Source organism: Mugil cephalus, chromosome 5 (assembly GCF_022458985.1).
Source record: "Mugil cephalus isolate CIBA_MC_2020 chromosome 5, CIBA_Mcephalus_1.1, whole genome shotgun sequence".
NCBI classification, from domain to species: domain Eukaryota; kingdom Metazoa; phylum Chordata; class Actinopteri; order Mugiliformes; family Mugilidae; genus Mugil; species Mugil cephalus.
This window is the reverse complement of record NC_061774.1, coordinates 9,882,734-9,908,433: the sequence shown is the minus strand read 5'-3', so window position 1 is coordinate 9,908,433 and position 25,700 is coordinate 9,882,734. Positions and strand designations below refer to the sequence as shown.

At 43.0% G+C, this 25,700-nt stretch overlaps 1 protein-coding gene across 1 annotated transcript in view; it reads left to right on the top strand.

The window, feature by feature from the left end:
- The window catches only part of ccdc88b (coiled-coil domain containing 88B), a 41,210-nt gene that overhangs the window by 2,135 nt on the left and 13,375 nt on the right, over window positions 1-25,700 (top strand). Inside the window, exons 3-22 of the mRNA XM_047585430.1 lie at window positions 1,148-1,256; window positions 6,027-6,096; window positions 6,298-6,356; window positions 6,850-6,933; window positions 7,540-7,680; window positions 9,732-9,877; window positions 10,269-10,350; window positions 10,906-11,064; window positions 12,603-12,749; window positions 12,952-13,126; window positions 13,345-13,460; window positions 13,718-13,786; window positions 15,187-15,873; window positions 16,973-17,152; window positions 18,873-19,213; window positions 19,388-19,547; window positions 20,158-20,526; window positions 22,841-23,002; window positions 23,556-23,833; window positions 23,996-24,139. Coding sequence (XP_047441386.1) covers window positions 1,148-1,256; window positions 6,027-6,096; window positions 6,298-6,356; window positions 6,850-6,933; window positions 7,540-7,680; window positions 9,732-9,877; window positions 10,269-10,350; window positions 10,906-11,064; window positions 12,603-12,749; window positions 12,952-13,126; window positions 13,345-13,460; window positions 13,718-13,786; window positions 15,187-15,873; window positions 16,973-17,152; window positions 18,873-19,213; window positions 19,388-19,547; window positions 20,158-20,526; window positions 22,841-23,002; window positions 23,556-23,833; window positions 23,996-24,139 — 3,678 coding nt within the window. The remainder of the gene's footprint in view (window positions 1-1,147; window positions 1,257-6,026; window positions 6,097-6,297; window positions 6,357-6,849; window positions 6,934-7,539; window positions 7,681-9,731; window positions 9,878-10,268; window positions 10,351-10,905; window positions 11,065-12,602; window positions 12,750-12,951; window positions 13,127-13,344; window positions 13,461-13,717; window positions 13,787-15,186; window positions 15,874-16,972; window positions 17,153-18,872; window positions 19,214-19,387; window positions 19,548-20,157; window positions 20,527-22,840; window positions 23,003-23,555; window positions 23,834-23,995; window positions 24,140-25,700) is intronic.

The following is a 25,700-nucleotide window of genomic DNA, read 5'->3' as shown; positions in this document are numbered from 1 at the left end:
AAGCCTTCTCGCTGTGAGGCAACAGTGGTAACCAGTCTACCCCCATGCCAAACCTCGCCGTAAGAACTCAAAGAAGGGACCCACTCACATGAATGAAAAGTTCTCCCCTGGTGCATCAGCCAAAATATATTTTTTTTTTACCCAGAAGATTTGATTTACCATTGTGCGACTCCGCTGGACATGAACATCAGTATTTCTCTTGCTAGCTTTGGCCGCGGGTTTCCGCTTGGCCCATTGGTTTCGCATCGGAATCAAAATCAAAAAAATCTAAAACATAACAGCGTATGCTAGCTTTTGGGCAACATTTAAATTCATAATAGAAAGCCTTCGCTTGCAGTTGGAGGCATCTTGGCTGATGAAACATACATTGCCCTGTCCGACTCCTGCAGTTTTCACTGGTCTCTACTGCATTTCTCAAGTAAAAGCAGACAAAGGACAAAATAAGAAAAAAACATATAACACCTTATCTTTATCCATGCAGAAAATAGTTTTTGTCAACTCCATTGGGCAAATAAGCAAAGTCTTGTCCTGTAATTCCTCCCAATTAAATGAGATTTCCTTTGTGTTTTTTGCTAATTAGCTGTTAGCATGCTACTATGCTAAGCTAAGACGATGATCACGCACATTCTGCGTCTTTTTCACAGTGCAACCTCAGAGCACGACTGTAAACTTTTAGTATTGTTGTTTATATACTCAAAACGTGATGTAACAATTATCACACTTTCTTTCGTAACTTCACATTGTTCTGCAGCCGTGTGAAATGATGGCGATGAATGAATGACCTGCAAATTTCCAATATATCATAAAGTGGTGTTCTGCACATGGGCCATTTTGTTAGTCGTTCCTTATCTCATGTTCAAATTTCATGAGGGGGGAAAAAAAAAAAAGGTTTTGTCTATTAACTGGCTGGACATGATCTTAGTCAGTATTTGCTGAACAGCTGATTAATTTGGCCTGACCTAAGCCACGTTATTTCAACAAATAATTGCATGTGGGTTCCCACTGCCTGCTTCTCGGGCTCATTAAAATTTTATTCACTCTTTGCTTAAACGCACTGTTGCATAAGAATTTCTCATCTGGAGAGAAGTGGTGCTGGGCTGTTTGATCAAGCTGCAGTAAGTGTTTCTTTCTTTCTGTGTTCACCCAGAGACCCAAACCCCAAGGTGGAGCGGTTGTACAACAGCGAGAGAGATGACCACATGCTGAGAGTCCAGAACTTTTCTATTTTAAATCGACACCTCCGAGCCTTCTACCAGGTAAGGAGGGGGGTGGTCTCATGGGGAGGGAGGTTGAGATTGAGGTGTACGATCAAACCATCAGGAGGGAAATCAAGGGGAAGTGCTGAGAGTCGATAGAGCATGTTCAGGTTTTCTCGCTCGTTCCACATTACCTCTCTAAAGAATGAAATCCATCAAATGTAAAATGATATTTCAGCCCATTTAAGCGTGGCAGTTATTTTGCGTCTCAGCTTTTATTTCTTTGTTTAACTGTTGGCTTTTTACATGATGTTTTGTAGGGAAATGATTAATTTCAAATGTGACCTATTAGGCCTTTTAATATCAGATTTAGTACAGATGATTCATTCCGCGTACAGACCTGTATCTCATCGTCTTTTCAAAATTTTGTGTATCAAGTATAATTTTTCACGCACAACTAGCCAGATGATGATTCATTTGTAGCTGTCAGTGTTCAAAAACAAATCAAATAGTGACTTGCAATCTGAATAATGTCACATGACGTTCCTTCAGCTGTAGTGTCTTATAGTTCATTGTGTGGTTTTATATGGTGCAGTTTGGTTGTTTTGTGTCACGCTCAGAGCTCTCGTCACTTGTTTTCTAGTTGCAGTAGGTGGCTGATTACAGCCGAAAAGCTTGCGATAAACTGAGTGAACGCTACCTGTCCAGCTTTTAAAGGCATGTTTCCCACGTTAGAGTGGTGAAGATGGTGAATCCTTTAACATCTAAAGATTGTTCTATTGGGCTCTGTGCCGTAAACGTGATGTTGGATCTGGTGACATCCATCAGATGACCACAAGTGTGTCTGCGTGATGATGATGTTCCTGATCAGCTGGATTTTACATCTTCCTGATTTTGCCGACGTGCCTATTAGGTCAAAGCTGTTCACATAGCACAACATTTTTAATTGCCGCTGTGAAGAACAAAGGCAATAGTGATTTTGAACTTGCTTAAATGTTTCCTTTCGCATCCTGATTTCCTGTCGGGCTTCATGAATCGACAAAAAAATGGCATCATTTGCTCTAAATTATTGCCATTTTGAGTGAACACTTTCCTGCTGCCAGTTGACTTTAAATGTGCTAGTAGACGGCGGTGGTGTGTGTGTTTGTGTGTGTGTGTGTGTGTGTGTGTGTGTGTGTGTGTGTGTGTGTTTCCACCTGATGTTTTCACTCTTTGTGCTGTGCTACTCAGCCACTAGGCTTCCAATTGTATTTAGTAAACAAACATGATTCTCAGCAAGGGAGCGAACAGGCTACGAATATTTTCATTTCAACATCCCCAGCTATTCCTTTGAATGCTTATTATGGAAGCTCATTTCTTTGGCTAGTTTGCTTCCCTGTCAAACTTTGGCATTAATATCTCTGCAAGCCCTCACACAGAAATACTGAGGCACCTGTGACACAGTGAAAGAGGCTGCACAGTCATTTGGAGATGGTCTGATTTGAGCTCCATCTTTCTCATACATATCCGGAAAAAGTTTTCAAAACCGCTGGTGTAATGGATTTTTTTTTTCTTTTTTCTTTTTTTTTTTTTTTTTGGTGGATGGACTGCTCATAATAAGCAAAAGACTCTATCCTGAAATATCCTCCTAAAACATGACGCAGGGCCACACCAAAAGGTGACGGGGAGGGGGTGATGGAGGAGGGCTGGAGAAGATAAGATACTAGCACAAATAGAGGACAAGATGAAGCTCAGCTACTCTTCTGTACACAGACAGACAGAGCATTTGCACGACAGAGAAGGGTTAGGAAAACCACAAATGTTCCATCTTCATTAGCTGCGTTCCTGTTTATCATCAGGCAAATGGGTGAGGAAAAAGTCGGGGAGCTGAATTCCTGTAGCCGCAGCTTTGGTTCGAGGCTGAGGAAGGAGAGAGAACAAAAATTGTATCAAACAGTTCTCAGGAACATGTGTTTCAGTATGTGCACTGTATGTGCCTGTGGCATTTGAGGAAATGACACAATCCATATCCCCCGGAGAGTGACTCAAAATCCTCTGTTCTCGGCAAAGAGAGCGTTCCCAGGCGCCAGTCAGGTGGACTGAGCATGCTCCGCTTAGCTTGTCACACAACATAAGAACACGAGCCTACAAGGTTTCACTTCCTAATTTTCAGTGAATCACTAATGTGCCTTGAGAGCTCAGAGCAGCCCGAGACACTGGCAGTAATTGGGAAGCTCATATCGGTCTGCGCTACGCGAGAACTTCACCAGGTGCACTCAGAGTAGAATCCACAGCCGCTGTGGACGTTTAGTTCCACATTGGTCACAGTTTTACTTCTCAGTGTCTTTTTGTCGGCGCAGTTTTTCCTGTGTATGTGTTTGTGTGAGGGAGCGTGTGTGTGACACAATGAGGAGAGTGTAGAGTGCAACAGTGTGCAGTCTGGCAAGGCTTAATTTTCTCTGCTGTGACCTCAGTCTCTCTACAGCAACTGAGCTATTTGTGTAGATGATACAAGCGTGAAGGAAGAGCGTGTCAGCGGCACAGACTTTTATATACTGTGAAAGCATCATTTAAAAGCACTATGTGGCTGCTACTATTGCATTGTGTGCTACATATTGGATTCTTATCAATTCTTTTGAACTCTGTTCTATTGATTTTGCCCATTTTGTTCTGTGCTCTACTTTACTCTCTTCCCCTTTTATCTATCACTCCCCCTTTCATTTAAAAGCCTTTAATGCCACCGAATGAGACACTTTCCACCCTTCTATTAATGCTATTTTAAATGTTAATTCCTCCTGACTAGTAATTCATTGACCCGCCGCGTTTAAAGATCTCTGTCCTCTGTAAGTCGTGACATTTTTAAGGCCACCGAACATCCAATTAATGATGTATCAACTAATCTGGTTTGCATAAAGCTTAAAAGCTAAAAAATGAATTAATGAGCGAATAAATAAATAATTAATTAAATAAATAAAAATGTAAGCCTGTGGCTAAAATGAAAATTAGCACCCATCCAAACAACATAATGTAGAAAGATGGAATTTGGAAAAGATAATGTTGCAGATGGAGTCTAATTCTCTCCCTGACTGCAGCCAGCAGCTTGATGAATACGTTTATTTTAAAATTCAGGACTACTGTACATAGCGTTAGATTAGATTTGAGTCCCTATTCTTTACTGCGGTGCCAGTGGAAAATGTGCACTTTCTTCTGCAAGTTAACTCGACTGTCGTGGAAATCACGGCACTGCGCAGTTTTCATTAATCTCATTCTTTGGCAGGGCATATTACTGTATCAAATGATGATGTGCAAAACATCGTGCAGAAGGGATTTGAGCAAATACAGCCCAGTATGTATCTTGGCTGCGGTGCCAGACGGGAAATTGCTCATGCAAGGGCATTAGCATGCCAACGACAACAAGAAGATTCTATATAATTTCAAGTCTGGATAATCTCCTGCAGAAGCCTGTTTGGCGTCATGAAACCATGAGTTGCACAAAAAAACCAACTCAGCGCTGCAGTGGCTAATACCCTGAATGCCCTGAAGGAGGAGAAACGTAAGGTTGGCTGCACATGCCAGTTGCTGGAGGGAGTCCCTGCCTCTCGGTACATTGCCTTTCTGACTGTACAGTTTATAACTTACAATAAACAGAGGAGAGAGCTGTGATTGTGACTGGCTTCTGCACTCTGGTGATTTTGCACTGATGGATCGCAGAAGGACGGGAACAGGCTTTCAGAGCAGTTGGGGAAAAGAGCTAGCCAACACCAGCCTGTGGCTCTTTGACAGAAATATTTTTAATTAACAAAGAACTTGCTGTGGTGTATTCTTAGTGTGAGACTAAGTAAATAAAAGAGTAAAGTTGCAGCATGTTCACCCGCTGCACTTGTGTGGCTCTAGATGACGAGTTAGGTGCTGCAGATCCACGTTCATTTTTTTTTCTTACTGCCAGGGAAGCCAGGTTTTTGGATGGGGAACGTCTGAGGTGTCTGCGGTCCAGCTTGATTCTGCGTCATTTGAGTCAGCCAGGAGATTTGTCCAAGAGCTCAGAGCAGAAATTACAACTCGCGGAAACAAGCTGACCACAGTGTTGGTGGGCCTTCTGCTCGTCCCGAATCATCCCATTTACTCCCATGAAACACATATAATTAAGGCGTTCTGGCTTTGTAGCCCGCAGGAAGCACGCACCCAACCAAAACATTGTTGTTAGAAATTTAATGACATTTGTCATAGATGCTGGATGTTGAAAAAGTTTGCCTTTATCTGATAGTCACGGTGCAGTTGAGACAGGAAATAAAGGAAGAGAGGGTAGGGGCCACAAGTTAGTCCTGCTTCAGTTAGCCTGAAACACACCATGAAGCCCAAAGTGTTTTGGAAACAGTGCAACGGAGACATTAGTTGTTTGTTTTGTTTGTGTCCTTGGTTTTGTTGCTAGCCGTGTTGTCTGGATGTCTTTGACGTCAGCTGTGTTCTTTGTGTCGCTGTCCGTATTGTCGTCACCCGTAGTCGTCAACCACAAGGCAACAATGAAAACTCAACAGTGGTTTTAACACAGGTTTGCTATTCATTCATCTGATCTTACTGCGTTTGCTGCATGAGAAGAATGAGATACACTGAGCCTATTAAATTAAATCAAATTTGTTCTTCTTTAACCTGGAAGAACAACACATGGCGTCTTATCAGGTATCTCTTCTTTGTTTACACCACACACTGCAGCAGGTTGGTGGAAAGTTTCGATGTTGTGGTTAGTCAGGTTCACTGTGCGCAGATGTACAGGGCGGGCCGACTGACCACTATCCCCCCCCCCCCTTTTTTTTTTTTGCACTTACTTACACCTTATTATTTTTTTTTTTTTAGGAAGACCTGCAGCAGCTGATTCTGATGCCCCTCCCAAATGTTGCCATTCTGGGGCAGGACCCCTTAACAGGTACAAGATAACAGCACGATCCTATCAGTGCCGCGTCTCTCAGCCGCGAGAAAGTAATTATACTTTACGTACGACTCCATATCTCGGCTGTCTGTGAAGCACATTAAGGTGATAATGATAAGGATGATGGCGGTGGTGTGGGGGGGGAGGTGGAGATGATGATGATAATGATGATGATGACAGTTCCTCCTGTGTCCTCAGAGGCCGCGGTGGAAGAGATGAGACGGCTGCTGCTGCTCTTGCTCGGATGCGCGGTGCAGGTGATCACGCACGTACACCGCTGTCATGCTTTTCGATGGTGGATAATGACACCCGTGTTGTTTTAGTGAACCTCCATACTCCATTATTTAAAGCTGCTTAAAGGCTGGTCTGCCTATTCATACTTGAAAATCGTCATATTTGAATAGTCAAACTTTTTATTTGTTCGTTATTTCATTTAATGGCATAGCGGGAGTTTCACATTGTTCTGAAGGCATTTTTATGAAATGCAAAAAAGCTTTGTGTTAGATGTTAGAATTCCCTGTCTTGTATGATCCACAGTATGATATTATCACAATGAAGCAGCAGAAACGTGTCATCGATTGACCCTTTGCTTGCAGAATGACTCAAACAATAAGTCGCTTATCTACACGGCCCCGGGTCCACTCAGTCGATTAATACACTCACCTCAGCTCTAGATCTCCAGACTGATATACCTCATTGCATTGATGTGTTTTGATCTGACACGCACTCGGTTTCATCCCCCGTCTGCAGTGCGAGAAGAAGGAAACGTTCATTCAGCAGATCCAGTCTCTGGATATTGAGACGCAGGCAGCCATCGCCAGCTGTATTCAGCAGGTAAGTGGAGAATTAATTAAATCAAACTTTCCCCAAATGTGAAAGTCCTTCAGTGGCTGACCCACTGCAGAAGAGATCGGGTCCACTGGACATCTCTAAGAGGATTTTTGTTCCTAAATGTGATTTAGCAAAGTATTTTTTCACCGTCTGGCCTGTTGGCAGAGGGAGTGAAACTATTATACCTTCCACTGGTGCTTCAAGTAAGTGTGAAAATGAGCTACTTGTCATTCTACTGGCAGCATCTTAAGGACCTCTGGGTGCCCCTTGCTGCCCCCGTTTGATGGACCCTCCGCCCCTCATGTCCACCTCTCTACCTCCACCTCTGCCACATCTCTCCTTCATCTCTTTTTTTGTCGTTTCCCTCTCCAATAAAGCATAAATGCCAGACTGAACTCTTATAAAAACCCACTCCCCCATTAATAATTGCTAGCATTACAAAACCAGCATGTTGCATTGCAGCGCGTCTGAATTACAGTAACAGCATGTTGCCCAGCAGCCCCCTTCTTTTAGTGCCAGGATCCTCAGCCTAATAAATCACGGAGGTGACAGGTGCCCCTCCTGTGCGGATGGATGCGCACCACACCTGAGACACTGTCCTTGCTGCAGGTGACTCAGGACCCTCGGATGGTGCTGCCGCTTCAGTGGGCGGAGCTGGTGGAGGCCGAGGACGCAGACTTACAGCTGGTGTTCAGCTGCATGGCCAAACAGGTCCAGAGCCTGCTAGCACAGAGGGACACACATCTGGAGGTATGAATGCACGCGCTCAGGGGAACAGTTTGACAGTCTTTGGAAACAATCTTGTTTGATTTAACGCAGAATGCACTTTAATCTCGGTACAGCAGAACTGAAGCAGCCACCAGCTGTTAAGATTAACATAAATACTTCAAATAGGGAGCTAGAATTGGTCCAAATAAAATCAAAATATATAACAAAATCCACAGTTGCTTTTGGAATATATCTCGGCCAGACACATTAGCTTCCCCGAGTGACCAGGAAGTTGTGTGATTGCCGGCCCAAAACAAAAGACCAGCCCATAAACTTGTTTTTTCAGTCACGATAGTAAGTGATTCTGCTAAGAGTTTTATTTATTTATTTGTAAATCCTTTGGCTGAACCAGGCCAGCTGTTTCCCCCCTTTTTCTTTGTGATAAGCTACGCTAACTAACAGCCGGTGGTAGTTTCACATCAACCTACGGACGTAACGGTGTCGCTGATGGTCTCGTCTAAATGTCGAGAATCCGTCTGATAAGCGCATGAATTAACAGTGTAGCTCATTTGAAGAAACATTAAACTCCTTCGTCACTTTACGTGCATGCATCCATCTCTCTTCAAGAAGCACATAAGAGTTGATTGGGTAAGTTTTATTTCAACATCTCATGGGCTGCTCAGAGTTTTTACTGGGTCTCTTGAGTCATTCTGCCTTTTAACCAACAAAAGCTCATATTAGCGAGCTTAAACCTGAGCAGTGTCGGCCTGATTAAAATTAATTAAACATTAGTGTAGCGTGGAATTTGAGGTTAACTAGCACATGGTGTACGGGTCAAATTCTTTAATGCAGTGGCTTGATATATGTATGTGCTTTAAAATGCTACTTTAAAATCTCAAAGATACCAAAACCATTAATAAATGAACCCCAGATTTCACTTTGTGTTTCTGTTTTGCTGAATTCCAACAAATTCCGCATCCACCAATATAACACTGTGATCCGTTCTTGGCTTCTGTTGGATTAAAGGGTATTATTAAAGGTATTATCCCCGTTTAGAAACGTGAGTAATGTTCTAAACCTTTAGCTACAGCCTCAACATGAGACCAGCGCAGCGCAAGATATTTAATTTTCATGAAACAAATTGGACCGACTCAAATAATTCCGAGTGAAACATGCGGCCGTCCTTGCTCTCCGTTATCTGAATGTTGTTACCAGATAAAAATGGAATTTTCTGTTGCAGCCGTGCAGAAAATGTGGCACAAGACACAGGAGGAAAATAACAAACGGGGAGAAGTCAAGTGCATTAATTTTGTGGAACAACAAAAAGTGACGCTGTACCTGCAGTTTGTGTAAAATGAACAAACACGATGACTCAAAACTGCAATGCTCAACCTGTTTACCCTCTCAGATGATAATTCTGCTGCTGTATTCTGTCCACCACTCAATCAAACTATACATCTACTTGTCCTGTGCCCACAGAAAAACATGTTTATTAACTTTTCTGACTCTTTCCTACCAGTGCTAATGTTGAGTCACTATATGCTGTGCTTTGTTTTCACTATAGGGCACCATGAACACAATGCTTTTTAGGAATATTAGTCTTTTTTAGACTGAATGTTCATTTTTTTATGTTTATTTTCCATTGCCACAGACTATAACCTCTTAAATTACTCAAAAACATAAAACACAATACGTTTCACAAACACAGAAATAAATAAATAAATAATAATAAAAATAATAATAGTAGTAAATATATATATTTTTTAATTAAATTAAATTGAAAAAAAGCAGACTGTAGCAGACTTGCAGGTCTCCTCAGGTTTAGTAAACCATATAACCATATGTATACATTGCATATATATATGGTAATATAATAAAAATAATCAATCAACTCAATCACAATCTGCATCCTCAACATATCCAACCAACTGATACAAATTCATACAAATATGAGTAAAAAGAAAGAAAGAAAAAGAAAAATGGTTCCAAGATGCACAATTCATTCTCTCCCCGCATTTTATTTATTTATTTTTCTCCTACCCTTTGTCACTTTCAACATCCATCTCTTATGTTCCTCCCCCTCTTCCTCCCAGAGGATAGCCGAGCTCTGCCGGGACCGGGAGGCCCAGTCTGACTCAACCACGGCGCCCCTGGGTGGCCGTAGCGAGGAGCCGCCCCAAGGTCTGGCGCTCCAGCTGGCAGACAGCAAGGCCAAACTCCGGCGACTTAAACAACAACTGTGAGTGTGTGTGTGAGCGCGTGTGTGTGTGTGTGCATCTATGTGTGCATCTATGTGTGCAAAGAAGAAACTCTGGGGAAACCTTTGAAAAAGTTGTGATAAAGGTCAGCGTGAAAAATGTTTTTTGTCACACTTTACAATACGCAAAACTGAGGAGTTAGTCAGCAACGAGTAAGGAACAAAACAAAATGCCATTTCACAGCGCCCATTAAATGCACGTAAAGGTCACGGGTGGCCAGCTCTAATTTCTGAACATGGGTCCTTTTCTACTTCTAATGTTATTTATAACACTCAATTTGTCACAGATACAAATGAAGGTAATAAATCTGCAAAATATTGTAGCTGTATCTGTGATACTGATGAGTGTGTGTGTGTGTGTGTGTCTTTTTAGGGAAGACAAAGGTGATCAGATTTTGGATTACAAGCAGGAGATTGAAACCATGGAGGAGCAGCTCAAGAAGCTTCAGAAAGAGGTACAGACGTAATGTCGACGTTGGCACCGAGAGAAAAACCTTTTGTGTTTGTGTTTTTTCTTGCTTTGGACGCACACAGTCTATGCCACACATTTTTTTTTTTATTCTAATTAATTGGCAACAGCAATGATATATCATACATCACTGCTAAATGTAATAAGTCAGTTCCTCTTAATTGGGCAATTAAATAAATAGGTGTTTAGAGGTAATTAGACTGCACACACACAGACAGATGCAGTTTGGCCAGAAGAACGTCTCCAGTAATTGAAGATAGATGCATAACAGTGTCCCTAATTTAACTTATAGTCTACAACAAAAGAAGCTGCCAATATGTTGTTATTTTCTTTCTTGTGACTCCATTGCAATTTTGCACACAGACACACACACACACACACACACACACACACACACAGACAGGCAGGCACGCGCTTCCATCAGCGCGCACCAGACTTTGTCAACATTTGCTTCGCTGCCACATCCCAGATCGGTCCGCAACCTTCTTTGACCTCATCCCCACTGGTGTGTGAATGTGTGCGCGTGTTTCTGTGCCTGCAGAACCGTTCCCTGCAGGGTGAGGTGAGGGGCATGCGCGCACTGCGAGATGAGCTGGACTGTGCCAGAGAGCGAGCGGCGCGGTCCGAGCAGCTCCAGGCTGAGCTGCAGAGCTGCAAGCACAGGCTGCGCAGCCTGGAGCTCACACGCACCCAGCTGAAGGTAAACACACGCAGTGGAAAACCACAACTTCTAAACATTCATTCACCCCAGAACATACAGTGTTGTTTTTTCACATGTTACGTATAGAAATGCTCCGTACTGCTCAACATCCAGCTCACACGCATAGAAAATTTTCAAAGGGAGGCCCTCATATAAACATTATCAATGAAGGTGACATCAAAAGTGTCCCCTTTTTAAAACTTTCTCTGAGTAGCTATTATTTTTTTTTAAAAAGAAGCACCACTTAATCTCAAAAGCCATATATTCCCTCTCGCGGCCTTGAGCGTTTCAATCAAGAGCGAGTGTGAACAACTCTGAAGCTCAAAGCCGTAGAAGGAGATTATATTGTGTGATGTCATCGGGATTTACTGCCCGGAGCTGCTCCACTGACAAAGAGCAAGAGTACGGCTTCAGTTATTGGAACTTTTACACCCAAATGAGATTTATTCTGAGGTAGTATAAGTGTTCAGGGGCAGAAAATGTGCTCATATTCCTGTAAAATGCCTCGCGGTGTCCTCGCTGTCACCTTCTCAGTCATATTTGATTCATCATGTCGTCATGCCGCCTCCCTTTGACAGCTCAACGTAGCTGGCGGGACGGATTTTTTGAATGTTTGCGTTTCCAATTAATTTCCGCAAATTCGCAGCGAACTCTTGCGTGGTCGTGAATGGCCCACTTGTAAAAGTCAACCCTAAGACACGTGGAAAGAGTAATTTTATCACGTTTACCGTCATTTTGCACAGTTTCTGCGATCGTAAACCTGAAATTTAAGTCACCAGGTTCTTTGCAGGGATCTGAGGACTATGGCTTAAAAAAAAAAAAAAGGCTGACACCGCAAAAACAGGGTTTATTACTGACTCTTTGGGTGTGATTAGGTTTGGTTTAACAGCTAAATGGTGGTTTAACCGTCGTCTTGTCTTCAAAATGTGTGATCATTTAGTGTTTCTGGCTCTGTGCTCTAGCGATGTGTTTGCAGATGTCAACAATGGAAATGAAGTACGGGATTATCAGCTGGAAATTATCATAAAAACTATAAAAAAATTAAAATGCACAAAATATGAAAATAACGTAAGACCCAACATGGTTAACCGTGTATCACAGATATGTATGTGCAGAGCTGCCTCAAGTCATGTCGGGTTAATATTTTGTGAATCATGAGTTGAGTTGGCATTAGAAACGTGTATTTTTCCACACTTTTCTTTTAGCCATGTGATAAGCCGTCATTTGACACTTCCTCGCTGTCACTATGGAAACGTTTTCGTCATGTGATTCTCAATGTTTGTTGTAGTACAAGCTCATGTACTGGCAATAGAAGACTTTATGAGAACTTTATAACCATGTTCTGATGAATGTAAGACGCTGTACGCAGTAGTGGATGTGGTTGGTCGGAGGAAGTGGGTACGGATGAAATATTTCTCACAGACCTGCTACATGAAGGTTAACACAAAGTGTGGCAAGTTCTCCTAATGAGTGGTTCACGGAATAACGACTTTGCTGCGTCATACGTAAAGTTTTCCACTTTCTGGCGCCCCCTGCAGGAGCAACAGCAGCTGTGTGCAGCTCTGCAAGAGACGAAAAGTCTTCTCGAAGGGCAGCTGGCGGACGCACGGGCGCGCTGCTCCTTGCTGCGAGAGCTGGAGAGGGACAATCTTCTCCTGCGTCAGAAAATCATGCACGTGGAAGGGGTGGGTGGAGCGGTGATGCAGGTTTCTCTGTCTGAATGCACGTTTGTTTTTCCCACACCAATGCGAACAATGTACAAGCTAAAAGTGTGCTTGTAAAAGTGTGCATGTTTTGTGCGTGTGTGTTTAGAGTCAAAAATAAAAGTAACTCTAATTCTTCTACCAACAGAACTTTTTGTGTCTGTGTGTGTATGTGTGCGTGTAGGAGCGGGACACGGAGAGGCAGCGAGTTGATGAGCTGCTGGAGATGAACATGAACCTCGAGGCGGACCTGAAGCACAGCAGCAGCGGGGACAGCGTTCCCGCTCCAGTTGTCACACTTCACCAACGTTTCCTCCAATCCGAACTGGAGTCTGACGAGGAGCTGAGCGAATTGATTGGTCAGAACACCTGCCTCCTGCACCTTATCGTTTAAGACATTTTAATTAACTGATAAGAGAAAATATGTTGAGGTAATACCGGCCCAGGTGCTATCAGTCAGTAATAACTGAAACAATCTATTCACATATCCGTTTCTCCTTTTCTGTATCAATCTATCTCTCTGCCTTTCCTCTTCTCTTCTTACATTATTCTTTATTCCTCCTTCTGTGTGTCTCAGATCAGAAGCCTTTGAGTGTGGAGGTCGGCGAGGCTTCGACGCTGAGGCTGCTGGGAGCCGAGCAGGAAAATGCGGAGCTGAGGAGACGACTGGAGGAGCTGCAGGCCCAGCAGGAGGTCAGGGTTCAGAGGTCAAAGGTTGTGACTGATGGACACAATCGATTACACTTTATATCTCCTCTGTTAAAAGGGTGAAGGTCAATGTGACTCATAAACAGAAGACTTTGGTATATAAATAATGAGCTGTGCTTCAGGGACCAGTGATGACAACAATACATTAAAGAGAGAGATGACTTTAGGGACCCGTGCCTGGTGCAAAGTAAACTGCATATGGAGATTCGTGCGTCTGCGTAACTCATCTCCTTCATCCGCAGGCTGATTCTCCAGATGCGAAGGATGATCTGACTTGTCTAGAGATGGAGCACCAGAACACACTCAGGGAGGTGAGCGGAGAGGAAGCTGAAGGACAGTTACTGTTGACCTGAATTCAGCCGATGTGACCGTTTTAGGGGCGACTGGCCTCTTTTGAGAGGCGCAATGTTCAGTCATAGAAAACTCTCAAAGCTGACATCAGAGCATGCATTATTAATTATATTACTTTTTCAAAAAAAAAAATATAAACTCTTCTCAGTTGTATACATTGTGCAATTTGTTTGTCAATTCTTCCATAAATAGAAAGTTGGCTGCGTTAATTTACCTTGTAATTAAATGCTCTCTTTACCGCGTGTATTTGGAGCAAATCACTCGCAACGAAATCACTGAGAATATTCACAAGTTGCCCTCAAATGTTTATCACCTCTACCAGAAGCGGCAGAGAGAAATGAAAGCAGTTTTTATTAGCACGCTGTCCGACAGCAGACAACAGAATGAACACAGAAGAAACGTCCTGCATTTAAAGAGACAGGTTTTGAGTTGGTGAAGACCAAAGCGGTATCAGAGCAATGACGTTCAGATGACCAGAAACCACACTTTTAATTGTGCAATTATCTAAACAGGTTATTGTTCACCATGATGATTCAGCGAGGCGATACTTAACAAATTTCAAGCTGCTCCTGTTAAAATGTGCAACGTACTGCTTCTTCTTTTCACATCCTTTCATGATTCATAATTTGAATGTCTGCAGGGTGTTATTCTGACAATATCAAAGTAGTAATTAAAACATTGCTTTTGGCTCTGCAGTGGGAATGTGTTAGTATTTGCATAAAGCCATCCAATGATTCTAAATCTTAAATAGTCACTATATTATTTGTCCTATCAAAAGAAATGAGAATGACATGAAAATAACACATCTCATATGATCTAACAACCTTATTGTTTGAAATACTAGTTAATACTCCACCTACCACTTTGAAGAGACACTATATCTACAGCAGCTGTAGTAAATCTGCTATAAATGGAATGGAAAAGTCATGTTTGAAAGCAATGGTGCAGCTGTTCAAATGTTCAAATGTACAAATGCTTTACAAGTTAGATATATTTTTACGACATATCCCATTTATCCTCTGCATTGACCAGTTTCATTTCTGAAAGCTGCTGCTTGACCTTCTTTTTTTTCCAGGCCACCCATCTGAACTGCTCTGTGGATATTTGCACAGAGAGCGCTTCTTTACATTCCTGTTATCACTTCTTTCATTTTTTTTCTTATGCCATTTTTACTTCTTTCTACTTTCTACTTGTATTGATCCTGGATGCATTTTGGGAAAGAAGAGTTTTCATAGTCAGACACGTTTGTTCGTCTTCAATGCGTCGAAGTATAAAAAAAAAAAATGAAAACAATGGACAAAACGCAACATATTCAAAATGCTTTGGCGCTGCTAATGGTCTCTGCAACTGTGCCTTTCAGTATCAAAACTTGAAGAATGAAAACGCCACTTTGAAGCAGAGCCTGGAGCAGCTGGTGGCCAAACTCAAACTCCTAGAAGACAAGAGGCAGGAGGAGGAAGACGTGAGGAAGCCAGACAAAGAGGAGGAGAAGGTGGCCAGAGGAGTCCAGGGCTCTGAGTCCTGCAGGGGAGAAGGTGAGGGAACGGTGAGAATAATAGAGGAGAGGGAGAAAAGAGGCGAAGTCACGCATCGAGAGGCTGGAGTTGGCGAGGAAGTGCTTCACGTTCAAAAAGGTGAACCATGTGACGAGAAGATCCAGACTAAGAGGAGGGGAGAGGCAGAGGGAGGGCAGAAAGAAAGGGAGAAACTGGAGAAAGAGAGTGAGCTAGTGAAAGAGAAGAGCGGAGGAACAACAACAACAGAAATCCAAAGGCATCCCATAGAAGATGATGCTGAGGCCACAGCTACTCACCTGGCTGTATGTTCTCTGCCTGGACCCGATGTGGAGCTTCTGACTAGCCGGCTCCAGGAGGCCCAGGAGGAGACCGACCGACAGGCCATGGTGGCCCAGGACCTGCGCTCCAAGCTGGGAGAGCAGAGTAAGAAAACCTGGGAGGCTGAGCAGAGGCTGGTGGTCCTGGAGGCCGAGCTGCAGCGTCTGAAGAAAGCTGCTGAGAGCCTGGCAGAGGCTCGCAGGCAGATAGAGGTATGAAGGGTTGGATATTCAGTTGTTTGAACAGGTCAAACACAGATGGATTTATATCATAAGTCTTCAACGGGGCGTCCTGCAGGGGGTTGCAAAATCTTTAGATCATTGGAGCAAAGGTCTTCAATATTGTTCAGGCCAAGAACCCCAAACTGATGGAGAGAATAAGTAGGGATATGATCTATGTCAAACTCGTCCTAGTGCTCTTTATAAATATACATTATTATCATTTTGCATTCAATATTAAGCTATTCAAACAATGTACATTATTATTTTTTTTATTTCAAACATGTACAACAATAGGGTGTTTGAGGGGGGAAATTGTGGGTAAAAAAAAAACATATGCATATAAAATGTCTAATCAACCAAATATATAATGAGCTTTGAACCTGTATATCATTTGAATAACTTGAATAACATATTGAATGTAAAATGATGTATATTTCTAAGTAGGACTCTAGTTTAATATAGACCACATATAGTAGGTAGGGGGTCCCCACCTAATCTCTCATCAGTTTGTGGGTCCTTGACCTGAAAAACGTTGAAGACTCCTGATTTATATTATTTCAATAGATGTAATGGTTAATTTAAAAAAATAAAAATAAAAAAAGGGAAAAAATTACTTTTGTAGATCATTTGGAGTTATGAGTCTAGAAAATATGATGATAACATGCAGGAAACTTTGACAAAACTTTATTTAAATTATAAATGTATTTAGGAATTTGTATCATTGACAACATTATAAAGGTATCAGCTGCACGGATTCATTCTTGGTCTAAATTTATAATATAGTAACATGATGTAATAAATTGACTTTAATTTGCTTTATAAATTCATTTGTCTGAACTTAAATCTTCAAAAACATCATTGTATTGGTCAGTGTTAGCATGTAGCATAATGTTTAGCTCTGGCTCTCCTAAAGGAAAGCCCCTCAGAGCTGCTAGCGTAGCTGTTAATCGTTTTCCATTTTCTTCTAATCTGACAACAGACTCTCTTTGCTGGGAATGTATTTCAGCATTAGTGATGCACACACTGCGTACACTGTTCAGACGTCATGTGTTTGTGATGGACGGACACTTTCCCATTGTTTTTGTCTCAGGTTCTTCAGTCTGAGAGTCTGTCTATGGAGGAGGAGCTGTGCCGCCTGAGGAGCCAGGCGGAGCTCCACAGGATGCAGACCACGGTCATCGCCACCCTGGAGGGGGAGCGGGCTGCGCTGGAGAGAGACAGGGACACGCTGCGTAGCACGGTGGACGCCCTGCGCACCGCCCAGCGCAAGGTTGGAGAGTACACAGACACAAATGCAACGTAGTGAAGGCAAACACGTGTGTGAACAAAACAAATGTGACTTTACTTCAGGGAAGAAGGGCCACAGATGGATGAAAAGTAAACAAAATGAAACTGTGATTATTATTATTTGCTCTAAATAATCTTTCACCTACAAAAACGAATTCCGCTATTGCAACTACAAATTTCTGGACGTGGACCAAAGAGCAAGAAGTGAAACTGACGTATGAGGATGCCAGAGAGTACATCATTTCTCCACCCAGTATTGAGCGAGTCACCCTGATTTGATATTTACATACACTGACAAGAAACTCATCCACTCTCAGAGGAGAAATCCGGGTTAAATTTTCAGTACAGCTTATGAAGTACATTTTCCAAGATGTAGATTTAAGAAAAGACCAAACTACAAATCACTCCACTTTAGTTCCTTGAAGTCTTTGTGAATCCTGAGCTTAATGTTCTATTTGCAGTAAATATTTCAAGACTTTAGGGAAATTGCAAGCAAAGGGAAAAGAGCACTGCGAAGTCAGCATTAAAGAAATACCATAAAAGGGATTGCTGAATACCTCACACTCAGAAAGAGCTGCATGTAATGTCTTCTCATGGTGTGATACTCATTTGTATCTCCCTCCGTCCTTTATGAGGAGAAACACCTGACGTTACACCTTACCATCCACTAACCCAAATATTGCTGTTTATACATTAAATATACCCAGAATCGGTTAATGGAATTCAATATTCCACTTTCTTTTTTTTAAAATTTTTTCTTGTTTTTTTAAGGCAAAGTTGAACAATGTTAAGAGACATGTGGACTCTGCTGTATCCAGTCATAGCATCCTGAGAAAGTGACTTCAGTACATTTTGTTCTTAACACGGCAACGAAGTTCAAAGCCAGACTTGGACCTAGCTGGTTTATTAAGCTTAATAATATCTGTCAGCGCTGGAGATGGTGGCTCATTCATGACAGTGCGTCAAACTAAATATAAATAACTTGGAATATTCCTTTGATTTCTAAGCACCAAACCGATGCAACAGTTTAAATGTTAGTGCAGAGGGAGTGCTTTGAATAAAAAAGAAAAAACTGAACTGGTACATCAGCACGGTCCATGCCAAATGAAAAATTTGTCAATTTCAATATTTCACGATTTACTTCGAGTAAAACCATTTTCTTTTTGTCAAATCATGCAGAAAATGTTTAATTCTAAAAACTCGGGACTAATTGATTGAATTTGTGTGGGTAGTTTTCTGTTAATAAAATGATTTAAATCTAAATCGGGAGGTTTTACCTTATAATTTGACCACTGCTGTGCCCAGAGAGAGTTACTAGATGTTAAAAAAGCCACAGTGTACCTTTAAGTAATGCAGGAGGAGAGTCCAAACAATGCTTCAGTTTGAAGGTCAATCAGTGTTTGTTGTCTAGTAGTCTAAAGTGTGCTGAACGACACGCTGTCGAGAGCTTTAAAGCTATAATCTTTGCGTGTGGTGTTAACAATTTGAAATTTAATTTCTTGTTTATAGTCTAATTTATTTGTCCTATTTTTAGAGCCCACAGTCATTGTTGAGTTTATTTTTTTATTATCATTATTATTATTATAGTGGCCTGAGCTCCACTTGTTACTTTATGTTGATGTTAGTGGTCAATTAAACCAGCATCTAATCTAATCTAACGAAATCGGAACAACAATCATCATCCGTCTGTCCTCCTTTGCCAGGGCGACCAGTTGGAGCTGACCACCCAGACCCTCAGGGCAGAGCTGGAACGCCAGGGCCGCAGTCTGGAGACCTCGCGTCGTCGGGAGGAGGAACTGGAGGCGGAGCTCCGCGAATCAACCTTGGAGGCTCAGTCTCTGGCCAGGGCACGGGACCAGGCGCTGCTGGAGGCTTCGAGGCTGGAGCAGGAGAAAGAGGTGTGTCAGTCGGAGCTGGACGGCCAGCGCAAAGAGGGGAGACAGAGAGAGAGGGAGGCCGCCAGACTGAGGCAGCAGCTGGAGAGCACGACCCTGGCCCTGGAGCACAGCAACCAGAGAGCCTGTGCTCTGGATGCTGAGCACAGGTACTCACACTCCTGTACTGGCACTTAACCTTCATCACATAATTAACTTTACAAGGCATCAGAGAGAGATACTTGGCTGCACCATACATTTATCTACCAGTGCCAACACTATTTTCCTTCAACCTGTGTCCGACCGGTGTTTCCACTCCTTGCTGTTGGTGTGTGTGTCCGTAGACGGGTCTGTCAGCAGCTGTCTGAGTCCAAGGAGCTCTGCACTCGACTGCAGGACCGGGAGAAGGAGCTCAGTACTCGATTAAGCGTCATGGAGAAGGGTAAACAGCAGCTGCAGGAGCAGTATGGAGAAGTCCAAGCCAAGATTAGCTCACTGACCCAGGTGTGTGTGTGTGTGTGATGTGGTAATTTAGCTCCTAACAGTAAGCACCACTGCAAGGAGGTAGTGGAGCGAAAATTCATCCAAACTCAGCATTTTAATCTAAACTAAGTGGCAAAAATTACCCACTAATCTATGCGATGATATGATTTCATAGGAATTGTTTATCGTCCTGGAAAAAAATATTAAGAAAAACATTTTGTTTAGAGCGCAGGCCTGTCTGAGATCAGCCCCCATCACTAAACAGGTCACAATATGTAGATGAAGTATCTGAATTGTTAGATTTGCTACCCTGATATTCCCACAGGGAAGTCCTCAGCATGTATACGTCTTTCTCCTAACAATCATAAAACGCTGTTCTATTTTATAGATGAATATATAAATATCCTTCCTGAAGATGCTCTGAAAAAGCCACTCGGGTGGCCCAAACAAGTCCAGCTGCCTTCGTCTAAGCTTCGTTCTAGATTGCTTGATCGATAATTATTTTCATCTGGTTCCATATTTAGTTCAGACGATTCGTGTCTTATGCAGATCATCTACTGTCAGTGACTGTTTCTTTTTTTTTGGCAGTTTTCAATCTTTAAGCATCGTTACCTCTCATCTCTCTTCCCAGGATCTGTCCAATGAGCAGTCGCATTCGCAGAAGCTGGCCACTGAAGTCGAACATCTGAGCCAGGAACTACAAAGGGCCGAAGCTGATCTGAAGGCGGCCGCGCATTCCCTCAGCCAGTCCCAGGAGAGAGTGGAGTCGCTCTCGCAGAGCCTCAAGAAAAGCGAGTCTCTTCTCCAAGCGGAAAAGAGCAGAGGAAGTGCAGAGGTTAACGCTGTGTCGGGTTCACAGTCGCCACACGAGCAGGAGGCGTCACCTTCGGCCCAAACCCCCAAATCTGTCAAAGATGGCGACCTTTCCGTGGCCCGGGATCTTCCTACGGGAGAGGTGGAGAGGCGGCTGAGCGAGAGGGTGACCGAGCTGGAAAAAGAGGTGCGTATCTGTGCTTGAATATACTTCTGTGAATGACTACTGTGTGCAGGACTTTGGATCTCATCTGCAGGATGTCTGTGTGGTTGGGTGCGACTTCTGTAAGAGGGAGGTGATCTATGTTATGTTGAAATTCTGGCTCTAGGGATGCTTGACGACTATGAACTCATAGTAGGCCACTTCCCTGAGTGCAGCACTTTATTTCCAAAACTACTGCTTTATCTCTGCTCATCAGTTTTAAAATGTCACCCCGGCTACTGTTAATCTTCCTTATCTCCTCTGCTGCTCTCTTGCTTCGGCTCTCGCTGTTTCTCTCTCCCCCAAATGCATAAACTCAGGGGCGGCGCCGGCGTTGCCAAGGTCAAGAATTTCATCTAGTGCGGGTATCGTATTGCGTTCCTGCTGTCAGGACTCACAGCTTTAGATTAGGATAGATGACGCCAGCCACAAACTCCTCCAGGCTTTAATTGCTCCACCAATTCATGGAGGTATAATTGTTGATCCAAAACTCCCTTAAAATATTAAAAGTAAAACCACTCATGGAGTCTGGGTGATGGAAAGTAGGATTTTTACTTTTCGCTGATTACTAACTGCATTGGATGGAGGAAGAGATAATTTTCACCACTTGATAAAATGTTGGTGCGAGGTCTCATTGTCACAGGTTTGAATAAAACTGAGGGTTTGCGAGATGATTAATGGGAGCGGTAACAAGAAAGTGCTGCACAAAAATTGTCTCATCATTTTTTAGATTTTTCCTAATACATGTCCTTCGGAGAATTATTAGATGAAGATTACATTTCTCCTCTTCAGGTCTCAGACAATAATTTATATGAAACCATCTGAAAAGCTTAAAGGGGAATTTATTCTCTGGACACAGTTTCATTTTGAAAAGGGTCAGAAAACCAAACATGCACTAAACGGCTGAATTATCCAAAGCTTACACAAAAAAGGATTTATGTAAAAAATGAATCTCAAATGTCAACAAGCGCTTCCAGTGAATAAATACCTCAAACTTGAGTACTGGAGTAGATACATATAGTTAACTTTTCTCTTTAAACATCAAACGGAGGAAGTGCCGGGGTAAAAATCCCCTGTGCGTCAGTAGAACTCAGCAGTCAGAACTATACAGGTATGAAATGTGAGAGAATCCGAGGTGGAGAAAAGAGCTACAGCACCGCACCACCAGAACTGAGCTGCAGACTCTCTAGACGACGCGCGAGATGAGATGCGTTGGTTCTCTGCCAGTGCCTGCAAAAATGTTCAAATGTAATCATACTGTGCAGTGAGAATAAAGCTGACTAGTAGTGTGCAGAAATTCCATTTTAATTTTGGCAAACATGCCAAATTTCATACCCTCAGCAATTTTAAAGAGTGTTTTTTTTGTTGTTTTTTTGGGGTAAATTCTAAACAACCTTTCACAATACCCAATCAACACGTTCTTCACTCATCAGAGAAGATTACACGGGATCATAAATTAGTATGCAGATTCACTCATTGGACTATAAAACCCTGTATAAATATCCCATTTACTGAAATTTTCCAAACATGTGCGAACTAATGGAATATACACCAATCAGCCACAACATTAAAACCACCGACAAGAGAAGTAAATAACATTGACCATCTCGTGACAACAGTGCTGGGAAACATTTAGACCTGACATTCATGTTGATGTTACTTAGACATGTACCACCCCCCACCCTAGAGTAATGACACTCCTTGATGACTGCAGGATGCAGCCTGACACATACACACACACACGCAAATGTTTTAGAAACAACTCAAAAAAACATGAAAAACAGCACAAGGTGTTGACTTGGCCTCCAAATTCACTAGATCCCAAACTGATCAGGTATGTGGGATGATCCACAGAGACCCCTCTCTTTAACCCATAGTTCCCAAAGACCCTAACAACATCCTGTTACCAGACACCACAGGACGCCATCAGAAGACCCACGTCCATTCTCTGATGAGTCACAACTGTTTTGGAGACACAAGGGAGACCTACACAATATTAGGAAGGTGGTCATAATGTTATGCCTGATCGTATTTTCAACATTAATGCTCAGACATTTCTGAAAACTCTTTGAGACAGGTATTTATAGATTGACAGAAATGTCGCACAGTGCTGCTACCTGACTGAGAGCATGTTAAAAGGTCAGCTCCAGGTTCGGCTGAAACAATATGGATATTTATAGATGTGTGTGTGTGTGTGTGTCACACCGAAACTATCACAGCTCATGACACAGCTGCGGCTTTTCATGGCTTTGGACGCTCTCTAAATATAAAAATGAAAAGAGATTTTTCTCCTCCTCAGAAAGAAGTGGCGGTCGCACGACAAGAGGCTTTGCTGACGCGGCTGGCTCAGTCCCAGGAGGCGTGCGACCACCTCAAGGAGCAGCTGGAGGCGCTGCGTCGGAACTCCCTGAGCCTGCAGGACTCCTGCACCAGACTACAGGCCCTCAACACACAGCTACAGGTGACCTGACACACAGACACTGGGCACGGTCAAGGCTAGACAATTACCTGTTCAACCTGGAAACAAAAGAGCTTATTACTCTCAGAGTCACACTGTTTGAAGCACTACTTAGGACATAATGTTCACAAGGACTTATTACATCATTAGACTCTCAGACTATAAGGAAGGAACAGGCCATTTTCTACAAAAATACTTTGAGATCTTGCTGACAAACTACTAACCTGGATCAGCATAAATGAAACTGTGCATCTCTGAGGCTCGTTTCATAACTGTTGCTACTGGAATTTGTCATTCTGAAGGAAACGACTACTCTACCGGATGTCTGTATAAAACTCTGATGAGGGAAAGCCTAGTTAATCACATTCTATTATGTTTTTCATGAGTTGCGTTTCCAGAATCCAGTTTTATACATTCTGCCGGTTGCCTACTATTTTGACTTCGCCGTCTCAACAAAAACGTAAACCAAATGTCTAAGAATAAACCTAAAACTCTTTTCTTTTCAGCCGTCTAAAATGTAGCCTTTCTCTTCGTACGCAAAAAAACGTACGCACAGGTGGAGCAAGCGTCACTGAGCTCGCAGCATGCGACGGTGGTGGCGCGCTGCAGCGAGAGCGAGGCCCGCCGCGCCGCGCTGGAGGCCGAGTCGAAGGTGTGGGCGCGGGAGCGGGACGAGTCGGTGGCCAGGATGGAGGCTCTGAGGCGCGACCACGAGCGCATGACGGCGCTGCAGCAGCGTCAAGAGGTGGAACTGGAGGAGCTGCTGGAGAAGCACTCCCAGCTAAGGAGCAGCAACCGCAACCTGGAGGCCCAGCACAGGGAGCTGGAGGGCAGGTGAGAAGGCTCGCTGCATCATATCAGACCGCACTGGAAGATTTGACTTATACAGTATCACACAAACACACACACCTTGATCTGCTAAAGACATTATTGTGGATTGTTAGTCATATCTCTCTAATCTATCTCTCTGGCGAATGTTGTGTTCACAATTTCAAGGTACAAAGAGTTGTCGGACGGTAAAACCCAGCTGGAGGAGAGAGAGCGGGAGATGAAGATGGAGAGAGAGAAGATGGAGGCCGAGGCCCAGAGGAGGCTGGAGAGGGAGCGAGAGATGGATCGGCTGAAAGACGACAATGAGAGGTAACAGATCCAGTGAGCCAGCTCAGCGACACATTCATCCAGTCTGATCATCCTTTCACCGCACTCATGTTCATTTGGATTCAAATGCAGGGAGCAGAGGCAGTAATGCCTCTATATGAAGCACTGCGAGCAACATGGTGCACAGTACAATGTGACCAGAATGCATTTTTGTTTCAGATTTAGAAATCCTTTGAGCTGAGCGCAGAGAAGCAGGAATATGCAGAACATCAAAAGAGGCGATTCAAGAGCCGCTAATGGAAGCTAGACGTTTTTTTTCCTTTCTTCCTTTTTTTTCCCATCTATATGCAAAAAGAGAATTTGAGAAGAAGTCTTCTTCATGACATCTGTTTGTTCAATCTCGTTCGCTGACATGTGAGGTTCAAAACCGTTACAAGTGCTTTTGATTTTATTTCCACTTGACGGCTGATGGATATATAGCATAATGATGATGATGATCATCAGAAGATGCTTGTGTACTGTAATTACTACATCAGCCACCATCATCATCATATTGATGCATTTGATTACTGTCTGAATGCTGCAAGCAAAGTGCTGCAGTTCTAGAGACAGGCTTTGCTAATTTTCAGACAAATATAAAAAAATACTATATTATATAGACCGATCAGCCACAACATTAAACAGGAGAAGTTAATAACATTGACCATCTTGTGACTATTCGGTGTTCTGCTGGGAAACTTGTGGACCTGACCTTTTTGTGGATGTTTAGACATGTAACACCCACCTAGAACAACTAAAACAAACAGTACAAGGTGTTGACCTGGCCTCCAAATTCACTAGATCCCAAACTGATCAAGAATCTGTGGGATGGACTGGACCTGATTCACTTCAACCCATAGGTCACAAAGGACCCCATTAACACCATTCTGGTGCCTGATCTGTAGAAATGCTTCTTATGTAAGTGTAGCTGAATTCATTGTAGATATGACTTGATTTGCTCGAGTCATCACAAATCATAGATTAATAATATCAATGATATCTTTAGAGAAGCTGTGATCTATGTTTTTTGAGAAAAATATGGGGATTCCTGCAAAGATTTATCACCTGAATCTGCGCCTCTTCTCGGCCTCACTGAGCTTTGTAGTGAGTCCCTCGTAGTGTAATGTTTGGTTGCAGCTGGCAGCTGTTTCAGCAGGAAAAATCTGTGTAAACTACCTGCGCCAAAGAAAATGGCAGACAGGCACAGACAGTGACAAGCTGGTGAACATAGTGGAGGTAAAGAGTCAGATGCGTCCCTCAGGAGCGGGGAACACGACGCCGGAAGAGAGTGAATATTCATCGGATCGACAGAAACACAACTCTAAATGAAGGACAATGATGTTCCGTGACTGCTGTTAGCTAACACGCTTTCACCTGACGCGCCAGATGGTTTGTTACACCGAACCATCTGGAAAATTTTCCATTTGAGCTGAAAAGGGGCACGCACTCTCAAAAAATGCCCGGTGATTGGCTGAACCGCTTTCGTATCGCCGGAGAGTGTTGAGGAGGACACACAGCAAGCCTCAGTCTGAGGGGCTACGGAAGATGGCAAACAGTCGGTGTA